This window comes from Aptenodytes patagonicus, chromosome 2 (assembly GCF_965638725.1).
Source record: "Aptenodytes patagonicus chromosome 2, bAptPat1.pri.cur, whole genome shotgun sequence".
Classification (NCBI taxonomy): Eukaryota; Metazoa; Chordata; class Aves; order Sphenisciformes; family Spheniscidae; genus Aptenodytes; species Aptenodytes patagonicus.
This window is the reverse complement of record NC_134950.1, coordinates 1637490-1651461: the sequence shown is the minus strand read 5'-3', so window position 1 is coordinate 1651461 and position 13972 is coordinate 1637490. Positions and strand designations below refer to the sequence as shown.

The 13972-nt window shown below is 47.0% G+C and overlaps 1 protein-coding gene across 11 annotated transcripts in view; it reads left to right on the top strand.

Moving 5' to 3' along the window:
• Positions 1–13972, top strand: part of ADGRB1 (adhesion G protein-coupled receptor B1) — a 289281-nt gene that overhangs the window by 229307 nt on the left and 46002 nt on the right. For all 11 annotated transcript variants that reach the window (XM_076329006.1, XM_076329005.1, XM_076329010.1 and 8 more), the window contains 2 exons: positions 3740–3809; positions 11856–11922. In XM_076329006.1, the coding sequence (XP_076185121.1) occupies positions 3740–3809; positions 11856–11922 (137 nt within the window). The remainder of the gene's footprint in view (positions 1–3739; positions 3810–11855; positions 11923–13972) is intronic.

Here is a 13972-nt window from a genome sequence, read left to right as displayed (position 1 = left end):
AGCAGGCTAAAAAGAGAAAGGGAGAGAGAAAGTGTTGTGCATCTGAGCTGTATTAGTGTCTCGTTTTACTACTGAAGTCTAGCATTTCACCCCAGGCAAGATATTTCTGACGCTTACAAAGCGCCTTGATGTGATTTATTCTGGCACATCAAGAGCCGTCCTCGTTCCAGCACCTGCATCCCTTTAAGTTTTCACTCCTAGCTTTTGCTTACGATAGAAAATAAATTGTGTTACTGAAATGCAGTGTTTGTGTGTAGCAGGAGCTTAGCCACATACCTGCAAAGCACAGGCTGCGTGCGCCTGTGTGTATTCATGCATACCTTTATACACAAACACTCTGTGACTCAAGGAACATCAGGGATATTGAACGCAACAGACTAATAGCTTTTCTAGGTAATAAAAAGGGATTTTTCTGATTTGTAAAAGCTGGGACAGATGGGCGTGTTAGCCAAGGGAATTTTGGATGAGCGACATTCCCATTTGTAGCCTGTACAGAGTAAAAAAAACAACCCATCCTACATGTGTAGAAGCACAATTTGCACGGCTAGTAAAATGTAGTCATCTCTGAGGTAGGGTGCACTGGCTGATAAATGGTGCATAATAACCATTTGGAATAGGTTAGGACAAGAAATGAAGAACACTCTCGCCTATTAAGGCAGCAAGGGAATTTCCGATATTTAGCATCCTGCTAGACTTCAGCTGTAGAGCTGGGATTAATGGCACTTCTAAGAGGAAAGAGGCTGAAAATATGTTTTAAAGAGCATAATCTGAAATAATTAGCACAATTCACTTTGTCATGGGCTGATTCTCCCCCTTTTCCCCCTTTGCGTATTAGCATTTCTCTAAGCCCTTGTTCTAGACGTCTTTGCCAAGTTCTCAGCTGCTGTCAGCTGTAGCTCATTGAAGCTACAGTGGTTTTCATCAGCAATGAGGTTTGTTCCCTGGGTTTTTGTTCTCCTCTTGGGTATGCAACTTTGCCTTTCCAGAAAAAATTTTTTAGCAATTAGATTTTATTATTATTATTATTATTATTATTTATTATTATTATTATTATTATTATTATTTAGAACAGACAGACAAACTGTTCCCTACAAGCAATTCAGTCATCACATTTAACCCCAGTAAAGAAGAAATGATTTTGTCAGTCTTTTTACAACCATGTCATAGTTTCCACAACTGGATTTTTAATGCTGCCATAGCTCAGGCTCTGAGTGGGTCTTCAGTTGTTCGTAACAGTTATGGCTCTTGGTAGTTATTAGCAAACAGCCTTTTCTAGTGGGACGTGATGAACGTATGAGCTGATTCTCCTCTCACCTGGCAGTACAAAACTCTTTGAAACAGGATTCTGACGCATTTATTTGGAATTGTGAATGTAAAATTCTCTTTCTGCAGAAAGCCCCCAAAACCTTGCCAGTGACTACGTAGCGTGAGTGACTGCCTAGAGGGCTGATATACAAACCACACACAGTATATGGAACAGACCAGTTAGGAATAACTGTCTTGCAAATAATCAAAAAATAGATTAAAAGGTTTGATTTTTTTTTTTTTCAATCTAATCACATCTAACTGTGATTAGACCGTTGACAGCTCTCCCAAGGCGGAGGAGTACAGCACCCCTCATGACGATGCTCTTTGGCTTAACTACCATGGCATAGCTACCACCTTCAGTAAACGCTGCTTGTACGGATCCATTTTCAGCACAAGCTGGGGCTCCTACCCAGGCCCGGTACGAGCCAGTCCCTGTAAGCTGACGAGTTCACAGCCTGAGTCTGTATTTCTGCATAATTATCACGTCTAAGAGAAGCACTCTGCGAAGAACAAGTTGCTATTTTTGGCGGAGTCTTAGCCGCCAACTTTCCTCTTTCACAGGGCCTCTTGCATCAAGCAGGACTCCTGAAAAAGTCCTTTCACATGTGGTTTCTTGGTGTGCGTGCCATGGGTTGCCATATTGATGGCATCGTAGTGAATACATCACCCAGGATATATCCAGATGAGGTGTGAAGGAGGCTCAGCAAGAGGAGCAATAGTCAATTAAGAAAAAAAAAAAAGAAAAGGAAAAAAAAAAGAAAAGAAAAAAAAAAAGAAAAGAAAAAAAAAAAGAAAAGAAAAAAAAAGAGACATCTTTTAAACCCACTGCCTGTTGGTTTTGGACTGATCAAATGTGAGCTGTGCTTGGAAATCTCGTATGGGAAGAGGAAACACTTCCCTTTACGATAACTCTCAAATGCTGTATATTCCAGCCAACTTGGCCTTATACCTCCCAGCTGGCTGCAGACCCTCACTATTAGTCAATCTTGTGATGATTTGTATTGCTGAGTGACCACCTTGCCAGCAGGGTTATTATTTGGATGCTGTGTCTGCACATCCCTTTGATCTACAGCGTCTTCTGCAGCCACCTGCCGTGACCTCTACAGCACACGAATTAGGGTCTTGTCAAGAAGTGCTAATCCTAGCTGGCTACTGATCCTGCTAATTCTTAATGGGATTTGCCCATCTTTAGCATTGAGACGGCTTAATTCATCATGTCACAAGGAGGAGGGCTATAAAAAGCCACATGGAGACCTCTGTAGCTGAAGAACCAGATGTTACTAGCCAATATCCAGGCATTTCTTTAGGGAAAGGGGAGAGCTGGGCTGGGGCTAGTGAACCAGAAAAGTACCCAATCATCTTCTCCGTAGATCCTTGAGCAGTTTATCGTGGCAGGGATAAGAAGGCTCAGAAGACTATTAGCAAGATGTAGTGTCTTTTGCTGGTTCTGATTGTGCCTAGGTGTTCCAGGACCCAACAATTTCAGAACTTTTTATGAGTTTTAGGCCAATAATCAGCAGGTTGCACAATAACCAGCAGGTTTTCTTTATACTCCTCGCTCTAATTTTATGGGAGCTTCTAGCAGGAAGATCAAGGCTGTAGCTTCACCCCCTTATGCACCTGAAATGACATCCCATGCTGGCACCATTAGCTCATGACGCTCTGTAGATAAATTGTACTTTGTACATTGTGGCGTCCCAGCCACAGACTAGCTTGCTCGTCCTCTGCAACACTCGTAATGAAGTGTGTCTTCTCGAGGGCAGCTGGTTTCTCTTAGTTTATTCCCCTTTTGGACACAAAAAGGGAACTGGTCTCTGGCAAGAGAAGAAGTATCCCGGTTTGCAGAAAGACCTGATGTTCTGATGCTCTTTTCTATTGCTGTTCAGAAGGAGCTGCTCCGTTACAGATCATCACCCAGCACTTAGCGGACCTGTTTGGGATAGGGGGAACTCAGTTTCCATTTCCTTTTCTGTCTCATTTGGGGCGAGATTTCAGCTTGGGTTGTTCAGCATACATTATGATAAGAGCAAACATAGCCCTTAATCTCCTCCTTGCTAGCTTCTTTGAGTTGGGTTGTGGCTGAATATTCCATCTTCAGGAGACACCCTTATATATTCCTGGCCAGCCTGTGTACCTAAGAATAAAATAATATTTTATGCATCTGCACGTGCTGTCAGTCCCCACACAACTGCTGAGACCACAGCAGGATATGAGCTGATTACAGCTGATGGCATTTAGTTCATTAGCAGAGGTAACAAGGGTTCATGCTTTTGGCTCTGAAGGTCCTGAATTCAGGCTCTGCCAAAGACCCAGGCTGGGACAGATGGTGCTAGAATAACACTGGGAAGAATGGGGTATATTATGCGGTTGAGTGAGAGAAGAGCTGCACATATGCTTAAATGACCAATTTTCTCTTGTTTCATTTCCGTAGGGCTCCCCGCCTTGGTGGTTGCCATTTCCGTGGGATTTACTAAAGCCAAGGGGTACGGCACCGTGAACTAGTGAGTAAAGGAGCTCTTCTTCCTTTTTCTTCCTGTCTCACCCTCCATCCTTTTTGTTAAAATCCAGTCACCGACCCACAGGAGCCGGGGTAGGAGCTAAATTCTGGTGTGCTGCTCATGGCAGGGGGAAGCAGGGATGATGGGAGAGGAAGGAGCCATCCTGCCTCCTCAAGCCATCAGCTGGCTGAGGTGGATTGTGTATTCCTTTAAAAACAAGTTCATAGGGACTAGTTAGATTTAACTGTTGCATATATGACATCACTTTGATCTAAGTACCTCCTACTTAGAGATTTTTTAAATTTATTTTTTAGGGGCAAATGTGGAGTATTTAAAGTTTAGGATGTTTAAAAATTAAAAATAGCTTTTTTGTTTATCTATTCAATGCTTTGCTTGATTGGTCCCAAGTTTTCAAAACATCTCGTCTCAGTTTTAGGCACCAGAATGAGCATGAGTTTTTCAAAACAAGGTTTTGAAAGCAATCTGAATTTGCCTGTTTTCTGAATTCCATGGGATTTGCCTTTAGGAAACTTTTATTTGCATGTAACGGGGGAAGGAAGGCAGGGTAGAAATAACGGAATAAGACTGTGCAGAGGTAAAAAATAAATTAAGGCAAGGCTGGAATCATTCAGAGGTGAGCATTAGTACAACTTAAAAAAAAAAAGAAAAAGAAAGTGTTATTTTTTCACAGTGTTGTGAAAAAGCTTAGAAATTTTATGCATAGTGGCAGCCAAAGGATAACATTTTATGTAGCAATAAATCAGGCCATTCCGTACTGCAACCCATCATTATCCAGAGCCTTCCTGGCCAGTGGTTTGCATCCCGCATGAACAATGTTTAAGACAAAAGCTGGAGATGTGGCCAGCAACAGGGCCACATCGATGAGGGTTCGATGGTCCACTGAGAAAATGTCATGTGGGATCCCTGCTCTTTCTCAATTCCCACCATATTCTGCACACCCACGACCAAATGGTCCGGGGTTTGCATTTTGATTGCAGGAAACTATTAAAACAGCACAGCAGCGTTCTCTGTTTGCTTTGCAGTCTAAATTACTGCAGTCTAAATTACTGTACAATACAAAGAGCTCAGGGAGGTGGGTTTGCCAAATGCAAATCCATATATACAATTCCTGAAGCCTATGCTAGCATCAGGATGCATTGGCTGTACCTGTCCTGACTTGCCTGCCCCAGCTCAGGTGACTTGGCTTCAGTGTGTCCTGGTGGAGGGGGATCCAGTGCTTGTTGTGTGACTCAGAAGAGGACGACACACAGCCTGGCTTTCAGAAGTGCCGCTGAGATCCCAAATGCCCTTCAGCTTTTCTGTGGGTCTGCTGTTTCTGGCGCTTTACTCCATGCAAGTCCATGAGAACAATTCATAATGAACAAGCATCAAGGGAATGGGAGAGAGGCCCTAAATATTTCTGCTTCCTTTCTTGTTTATGGACTGGTGGGAATTGGTGCAAAAAGCTCCGTAGCTCCTTCCCCATTAATGCTTAAGGGCCACCACAGGGTTTTGTGGTCAACATTGACCACACAAAAGAGCCTGGGTGAGGAAGGGAGGAACGTGCGGGAAAGCACACCCTATTTCACTGCCCTGGACCACTGCGTGCCAACATCTCCCCGCCCCAGAGCAAAGCCCTCCCAGACTGCAGCCAAAAGGGTGTCAACATGTGACAAAACCTGCTGGACTCCTGCTTTGCTCTCAGATTGGCACACCGGCGAGATGGCCAACAGGCTGCCCTGACTTTCCATCGTTCCCAGGGAATGCTTAACCACACCGGCTCTCCTCCTTTTGCTGCTAATCTTCTGACTCCTTTCAGCCCTAAAGACTCTGTCGCTCCTTGCATCCGAGGGCTGGATGTTGCCTGCCTCCCTGCAGGCTGGCTGGCAGCCTGGGGGATGGCAGGGGATCCTGCGCTCCCAGCAGGAGCTTCAGCCCAAGTGACACCATTTCCTAGCTCTGCTGTCAGGGTGCTTGTCACCAAAATAGCAGGGGGTCTTCGCACCCCGGCAGGTCCAGTTTGGTCCTCCTTTGGTCTCCCTTCCACGCTGCAGCCCAGTACGTGGTAAAGCGGGTGAGTCCCAGCAAAGTTGTGAGAGGAGCAACAGTTCCCCTCAACCACAGAGAGCCCATCAGACATTCCTAACGCTGCCATCTTGTTGAGATTCCTGCTGTTGGCTTTACCGAGAGCCAGAGCTAAAAAGAGCTAACTTGCAGTCATGCACTTAAGCCAGCATCTCTGCCCCAAGCAGCATGGGGTGTCCCTGTGGGCGCTGGATAAGCAGTCCCTGCCCTGCCTCCATGCAGCGAGGGGCGAGTGGGTGCACACTGCTGTGCCAGGTGGATGCCATGGTGGGTTCATAAGCCATGATGCTGAGCATAAGATGGTGCTGAGCATCGCTGTAACGAGAGTTACATTTGCACATTGGTGCATTTTAAAACATGAAACAAATATTCATGGGGAGCAAGCTAGGTGGGGTGCCCCGACAGACTGCAGTGCATTCACACTCATCCCTGTTTTCCTACTCAAAAGGCATAAAAGCTCTCTTACATTTATGTGTGGGGAGGCCCTTGGTTTTACCTCCCCTCTAGAGCAAAGTCAACATTACATAGCAGTAATTTCAGAGCTGAATTCCGAAACTTGAGGTTGTTCAGACCTGGATTTAACACTGCCTAATGCTAAAGGCATAGAAACAGAATACAGACGTGGATCGAAGCTTGTCCCAGGATGTTTGTTGGTTTCTGGCCATTGCAGAAATGTGTGAGGTAGGTGCAAAGCTTGGAGCTAGAGTTCAGGAGCTATTTTAGCTTTGTCTCTAGTTAGTATAAGGCATGCACAGGGCATTTCAAATGGGCAGCGGCAGACTTTCAAGGCACAATGTTTCCATCCTGCAGAAGAAGAAAAGACAGGCTGGACAGGCTGGATGGATGGGCCCAGGCCAACTGTACGAGGTTCAACAAGGCCAAGTGCCGGGTCCTGCACTTCGGCCACAACAACCCCATGCAGCGCTACAGGCTTGGGGAAGAGTGGCTGGAAAGCTGCCCAGCAGAAAAGGACCTGGGGGTGTTGGTCGACAGCTGGCTGAACATGAGCCGGCAGTGTGCCCAGGTGGCCAAGAAGGCCAATGGCATCCTGGCCTGTATCAGAAATAGTGTGGCCAGTAGGAGTAGGGAAGTGATCGTGCCCCTGTACTCGGCCCTGGTGAGGCCGCACCTCGAATCCTGTGTTCAGTTTTGGGCCCCTCACTACAAGAAGGACGTTGAGGTGCTGGAGCGTGTCCAGAGAAGGGCAACGAGGCTGGTGAGGGGTCTGGAGAACAAGTCTTCTGAGGAGCGGCTGAGGGAACTGGGGTTGTTTAGCCTGGAGAAAAGGAGGCTGAGGGGAGACCTCATCGCTCTCTACAACTCCCTGAAAGGAGGTTGTAGCGAGGTGGGGGTCGGTCTTTTCTCCGAAGTAACAAGCGATAGGACGAGAGGAAATGGCCTCAAGTTGCGGCAGGGGAGGTTTAGATTGGATGTAAGGAAAAATTTCTTTACTGAAAGAGTGGTGAAACATTGGACCAGGCTGCCCAGGGCAGTGGTGGAGTCCCCATCCCTGGAGGTTTTTAAAAGACGTGTAGATGAGGCGCTTAGGGACATGGTTTAGTGGGCCTGGTGGTGTTGGGTTGACGGTTGGACTCGATGATCTTAGAGGTCTTTTCCAACCTCAATGATTCTATGATTCTATGATTCTATGATTCTATGACATTAGCCACAACACGTCCCTCCCTGTGAAGCAGGGGACAAGAGCTGACATGATAAACCGCAAGGGACTTCACAGTGTCTTTCAAAGCTTCTTCCAACACTGCAATTTCTGGATCCTAAGAGCAGTGCATTAGCACCCATTGGTTTTCTTGTGGAGATGGGCAGTAAGACAAAGCAGGGCTCTGAATTCTGGGGACAGGTGCAACTGTTGAAGGCATTGCAGCACTAATCTTGGTGTTACGGACTCCCACAGCAAAGGTGGTGGAAGGGACAGTGTGTGAAATGCGTAACGTGTCTCTGTGTCACGATGACTGAAACTGTTCATCTGCAGGGTACGCCAAGGTGGCCAACTGCAGTGGAGCAAGTTAAGGGAGGAACCTCCAACAGGGTGGTCTACCTGGGCCCTAAGCAAGATTTCACCCGGCTTTGTCCTGTCTTTTTTTTGTACATGGGATGAAGCTATTTTGTAACGATAAAAACCACAACTGAGCAGCAGTATGGAGGCCTGTCCCATATATACGTGGTAGCAGTCGAAGGGTTGGTCGTGTCTCCAAGCTGTAACGCAGAGAGATCGGAGACAGTGCTAAGTGTGGGAAGGTTGTAGATAATATTTAATATTTACCCTTTAGCTGGCCAGACTGGGCCACCGAGTGGTAAGACGAGAAGGGGGAGAGAGGTTCAAATTAAAAATACGTTTTGCAGGATTTGGACTGTGCCTCTGTTGTTTTCTGAGTGGCAATTCCCCAGCAGCCATTCACTCAGAGGCCTTTATTGCTCAGGACACTTCTTCTGGAGTGCTATGAACTCTCCATCTACAAGGAGGGGAGGAGGACACAAGGGGATTTTCCCTTTTTCTTATCTGAACAGCATCTGAAGGGAGATTTTGCAGTTGTTTGGAGAGCTGCTGGGGTAGGGTACAGGCTGTAATTCCAGTCTCAAAGAAAGTCTTAGAGATAATGGAGGTCTAGAGGACCTGCCACTGCTCACCTCCTTGTATTAGGCTGAATGCCTGAATAATAACTCTCCTTCTAGCCGGTACTCCAGGGACTGACTCTGGACCTCTAAAGCTTGACAAACTGCCTCCTAAAGCTTGAACTGAGTAATTGAGGTTGTGCTACTGGTAGCTGGGAACTCATATCCTTCCCCACAAGAGAGCCCACAAAAAGTTTTCTGAGAGTGGTGGCAGGACACAGCAAATTTCCAGGGGTCCTTGTGCGTCATTGCATCAGGGCTTCTGTCACCCACAGGTATCTCAGCAGCTTCTCTATTAATCTCTAAATTAACACCGGTGGGACAGCCCTGATTCCCAGCTGTAGTCTTAGTTATACAAATATGTTGGCTGTTGCATTGGGGCTGCTTAATTTTGCACACGATCGAGGTGAGACCTGTAGCTGGCAGAGCTGTACAGTGTAGTCAAGGAGGTCTCGGTGGAAGTCAGCTCTTCAAAGGACCAAGACAAAAGCCATCCATCTCACGTCTTTGCTGTGGCAGATTCACAAAAGGATCAGGTGTTTTGCAAAGAGGTCTTTCGGGTTGAACACAAGAGCTGCTGTCAGTTGGGGAAGCACTGCTTAGAGATAGTGGTCTGGAGCAGCTGAGCATTGTTAAACCATTCACTTACTCCCTTCCAGTGGTAATTGTATTTAAGAGATCTGTGAAGAGATCTCTTGGCAAGTACTGGGGAACCTCTTAGCGAAGTGCAAATATTTCTGTGCCTTGTAGGCACAAGGCTAAAAGCATCTCCACTAGACGAATATATTGCTGGAATTTGGTGTTGGTGCCCCTTCTCGGATACCACTTCACCCTTTCCCTTCCCTTGCTGTCAGCCACCACCTCTCACAGCCTTGGAAATGCTTCGGTTAAGCGCTGTGGCAGGGAGGTCAGGCAGTCAGAAGGGATAAGGACCAGTGCTTGGTGATGTGTGAACTCGCCTTCAGAAAGCCTGGTGCTCAGAGGGGAAGAGGGGCTGCCAGGGACCTGACATAAATGAGAGCCCTCGTTGCACTGAGTCCTCATCGCTAATTGGAGTGCAGGACTGTCAGCTCCTTTCTTCGGATGAGCTGTCAGTTGGAAGAGACCCTGGGAAAAACGGTCTCAAAATTAGGATGGAGCATTGGAGAAAAAGGTCTGGGCAAGGACTGGGATTTGGGAGCCCTCCTGGTTCCCCCTGCCCTCTCCTTGCATTTAGGGAGACCTCCAGTTATTGCAGCCCTCCAAAGCTTCATTCCTATTCCCTCCCTCCCCAGCTGATTATTCGTTTTATTATTACAGCTGCTCAGACAGTTTGTGACAGAGCAACTTGCTATCAGGAAGAAATCAGAATTGATTAAATTAACACATTACAGGTTTAATTTAGAAATAAACAAGATGGAGGCCTCAGAGAAAAACAGAATGTCCTGTTTTCAATTTTCAATTTGAAATACTTTTTTTTTTTTCTTTTCCCAAATGTTCTGTGTTTTGGGGCAAAAAAATAACATTTTTTGCAAGTCAGAATTGATACAAAAGCATATGAGGCTGATCAACAAGATTGAAATGTTTCCAGGAAGGTTTTGTTTCCTGGGAGACCCTGAAAGGCAGCATCAGTTTGCTTCTGATGCAGAATGAAACCATATTGCTGACAGTACAGGCACGTAACTGAATAACTGCAGGGTTAGCTGGGTTAAGAGCTTTGAGAAAGTCATCGCTCCATTGTGGTTGCCTGCTCTTATCCTGTGGTAAAGGCACGGTAGTTCACTGCTGAAACAGGATTACTTCATGGCACATTTTCTCCAGGGTACTGCAATGTCAAAGCATGCAAACTTTCCGTGGGGTTGCTGACACAGTGTAAATTTGCATCCTCTCTTGCCCTGAAGTACCTACTTTATGTATCCATGCTCTGAATTGCTGGATTCCCCACAAAATGGAAATTTCAGCTCCAGTGCTGCTGTAACTGTTCATGACTGTTGCAGAGCCACAGACTGGTTGAAGTGGGAAGGGATCTCTGGAGGCCATCTGGTCCAACTACCTCACTGGTCAAGCAGGGTCACCTAGAGTTGGCTGCCCAGGACCATGCCCAGACTGCTTTTGAATGTCTCCAAGGATGGTGACCCCACAACCCCTCTGCTCATCCTTTGCCAGTGCTCGGTCACTCTCACAGTGAAAAAGTGTTTCCTTCCTGACTTTACAGTCAAACCTGAAAATCCCTGTTGACTATCCAGACACCCTGTGATGCTCAGCTCTGAGGATGGAAGTGGGGTGAGATTTCCCCTACCTCTCTTTGCTTGGTTTTTTTACACCACGTTTGTCAGTACGGGGATGTCAGTGTGCAGTGAGATCTGCATGTGAATGTACGGTGCAGTAGGAGCTCTAAAGGGGCCACCTCGAGCATATTAATACTGTTTACGTGAGAGATGGGATTCATCTCCCCAGCGATGTCTCCGTCTGGGTTAGATGCGCTGCTTACTTGGATGGTGAAGATCCAGTCAAGGCAGTCAATGGAGTTCAGGATGCGATTCATCTGATATTGATTGAAAGTAGATGCCTCATCCTGGACTCTTTTGGTTGGATCTCTGCTGACTAGAAATGTCATCAAGAGTGACTGGCTCTGTGGTAGGCACCAAAAGGACAGACATCAGCACTTAGTCAGAAGAGTTTTGTGCCTCATTTGTGTAGGCACCAGGCAGCTTAGGAACCTAAATTCTACACGTGGTCAGTGGAGAAAGGAGAAGTCGTTCTCAGGTTACATGGTGTGAGGGAGAAGGAACAAGCTGGTTTCCAGAAGAGGCACCACACACCTCACTTTCAGCTCATTCCTTAAGAGCATCCGCTTAAGGAGTGCTGTGAATTCCCATCTCGCTGCTCTGTTGTAAAATTTCCCAAAGGCAGCAAGCTCAAAGGGAGGATCCAGGAGAAGAAATGTACTGCACTCCTGGACCTGAGTCCCTGGCCGGCATAGTGGTCCGCAAATGAGCGAGGGATGATTTCCACTGTTTCTACTCTTTTGCCTGAGTGAGTAGGACAAGGACATCATCTTGCCAGCAAACTGCTGCTTCCAGGACCTGGTCTGAAACAGAGCACTATCATTAATTTTGCATGCATTCCTCTGTTGACAATCAAATACCATTCTGCAGGCAGACCCCCAGGCAAATGACCCTTTATGCAAGTTCAGGAGAAATGGGAAGCAAAACTTGCTGTAAAGCCTGAGACTTTTTTGCCATGGGGTATCACCTCCCAAGATGAACTCTGCAGGCAAAGAGCAGAAGTAAACTTGCGCCTGTTGGTGATGCTAGCCACTGGGTAACTTTCTTTTCTCTCTTCATTTTCCAGCTGCTGGCTGTCGTTAGAGGGAGGTCTTCTCTATGCCTTCGTGGGACCGGCGGCTGCTGTCGTTTTGGTATTTAAGCTTGGCTGAAAGCTTTTTTTTTCCCTCTTTATCTTATAGCACTTTCCTTGTTCTTTCAACCCAAGAATACCCCTCTTTATTTCCACTCATGTTTTGACTAGCTTTCTCCTTCAGGAATAAAGAGCAAAGTGTTAGAAGCCAGCAATCTGGGATGGGTTTGATTCTGAAATATAATATGCTCAGCTCTCAGCCTTCCACCTCTGTCCTCTCTGGAGTCCCCTAGACATCTGATTAATGCTTTACCTTGGTTTTGCCCTATCTGGATGGAAGTGCAGGATGATGGTGGAAAACTCTGACGTTAACTCCTTCAGAAACTGCTGTTACTGGTTGCTTTCAGACCAGGCTGTGCCTCCACAGCCAGCATTTATTCCTGGTCTGTCCCAGATGGCCAGTGTATGTGAGCAGTTTCCTTGTTTGCAAGTGAAATGGAGGTCTTCAAATCAGTGTCGAGAGGGTCCTTTGTGACCCTAAAAATGTCATGTTTGCTTCTAGTTCAGAGATAGCATAGTTAAAGTGAACATTTCTAAACTGTCCCACCAGCTCATGCATGGTGGGAGCCTGTTCTACTGTCCCCTCACCCTCACTCCAACACGGCACTGAAGCCAGTCTTGGCCAGTTATTACTTGAGTTGAAGGTGTCTCTCAAGAGATGACACACCTTTCATCAAGCTTCCCTGCTGTTGATGCCTCACTGGCCCTGAGAAATTTTGACTGTCAGGCTTCAAAGAATTTGAGAACTGCTGGTCCGCTAGGAAATCCCTCCTGCAGCAATTTCAGATGGGTTTAATGCCACATTTGAGCCCTGACATATAAGTGACAGTCTGCAGTTTCTCTCCAGTCCAGTGTTTTATCCAGTGGAATCATAGAATCATTCAGGTTGGAAAAGACCTTTAAGGTCATCAAGTCCAACCGTTAACCTAACACTGCCAAGTTCACCACTAAACCATGTCTCTAAGCACCACATCTACATGTCTTTTAAATACCTCCAGGGATGGGGACTCCACCACTTCCCTGGGCAGCCTCTTCCAATGCTTGACAACCCTCTCGGTGAAAAAATTTTTCCTAATAGCTAATCTAAACCTCCCCTGGCACAACTTGAGGCCATTTCCTCTCGTCCTATCGCTTGTTACTTGGGAGAAGAGACCAACACCCACCTCGCTACAACCTCCTTTCAGGGAGTTGTAGAGAGCGATGAGGTCTCCCCTCAGCCTCCTTTTCTCCAGGCTAAACAACCCCAGTTCCCTCAGCCGCTCCTCAGAAGACTTGTTCTCCAGACCCCTCACCAGCCTCGTTGCCCTTCTCTGGACACGCTCCAGCACCTCAACGTCCTTCTTGTAGTGAGGGGCCCAAAACTGAACACAGTATTCGAGCCTGTGCGGCCTCACCAGTGCCGAGTACAGGGGCACGATCACTTCCCTACTCCTGCTGGCCACACTAGTTCTGACACAGGCCAGGATGCCATTGGCCTTCTTGGCCACCTGGGCACACTGCCGGCTCATGTTCAGCCGGCTGTCGACCAGCACCCCCAGGTCCTTTTCTGCTGGGCAGCTTTCCAGCCACTCTTCCCCAAGCCTGTAGCGCTGCATGGGGTTGTTGTGGCTGAAGTGCAGGACCCGGCACTCAGCCTTGTTGAACCTCATACAGTTGGCCTGGGCCCATCGATCCAGCCTGTCCAGGTCCCTCTGCAGAGCCTTCCTATCCCCAAGCAGATCAATAATCCCACCCAACTTGGTGTCATCTGCAAACTTACTGAGGGTGCACTTGATCCCCTCGTCCAGGTCATTGATAAAGATGTTAACAGACCTGGCCCCAATACTAAGCCCTGGGGAACACCGCTTGTGACCGGTCGCCAACTGAATTGAACTCCATTCATCACCACTCTTTGGGCCCAGCCATCCAACCATTTTTTAACCCAGCGAAGAGTATGCCCATCCAAGCCATGAGCAGCCAGTTTCTCCAGGAGAATGCTGTGAGAAACGGTGTCAAAGACTTTACTAAAGTCCAGGTAGACAACATCCACAGCCTTTCCCTCATCCACTAAG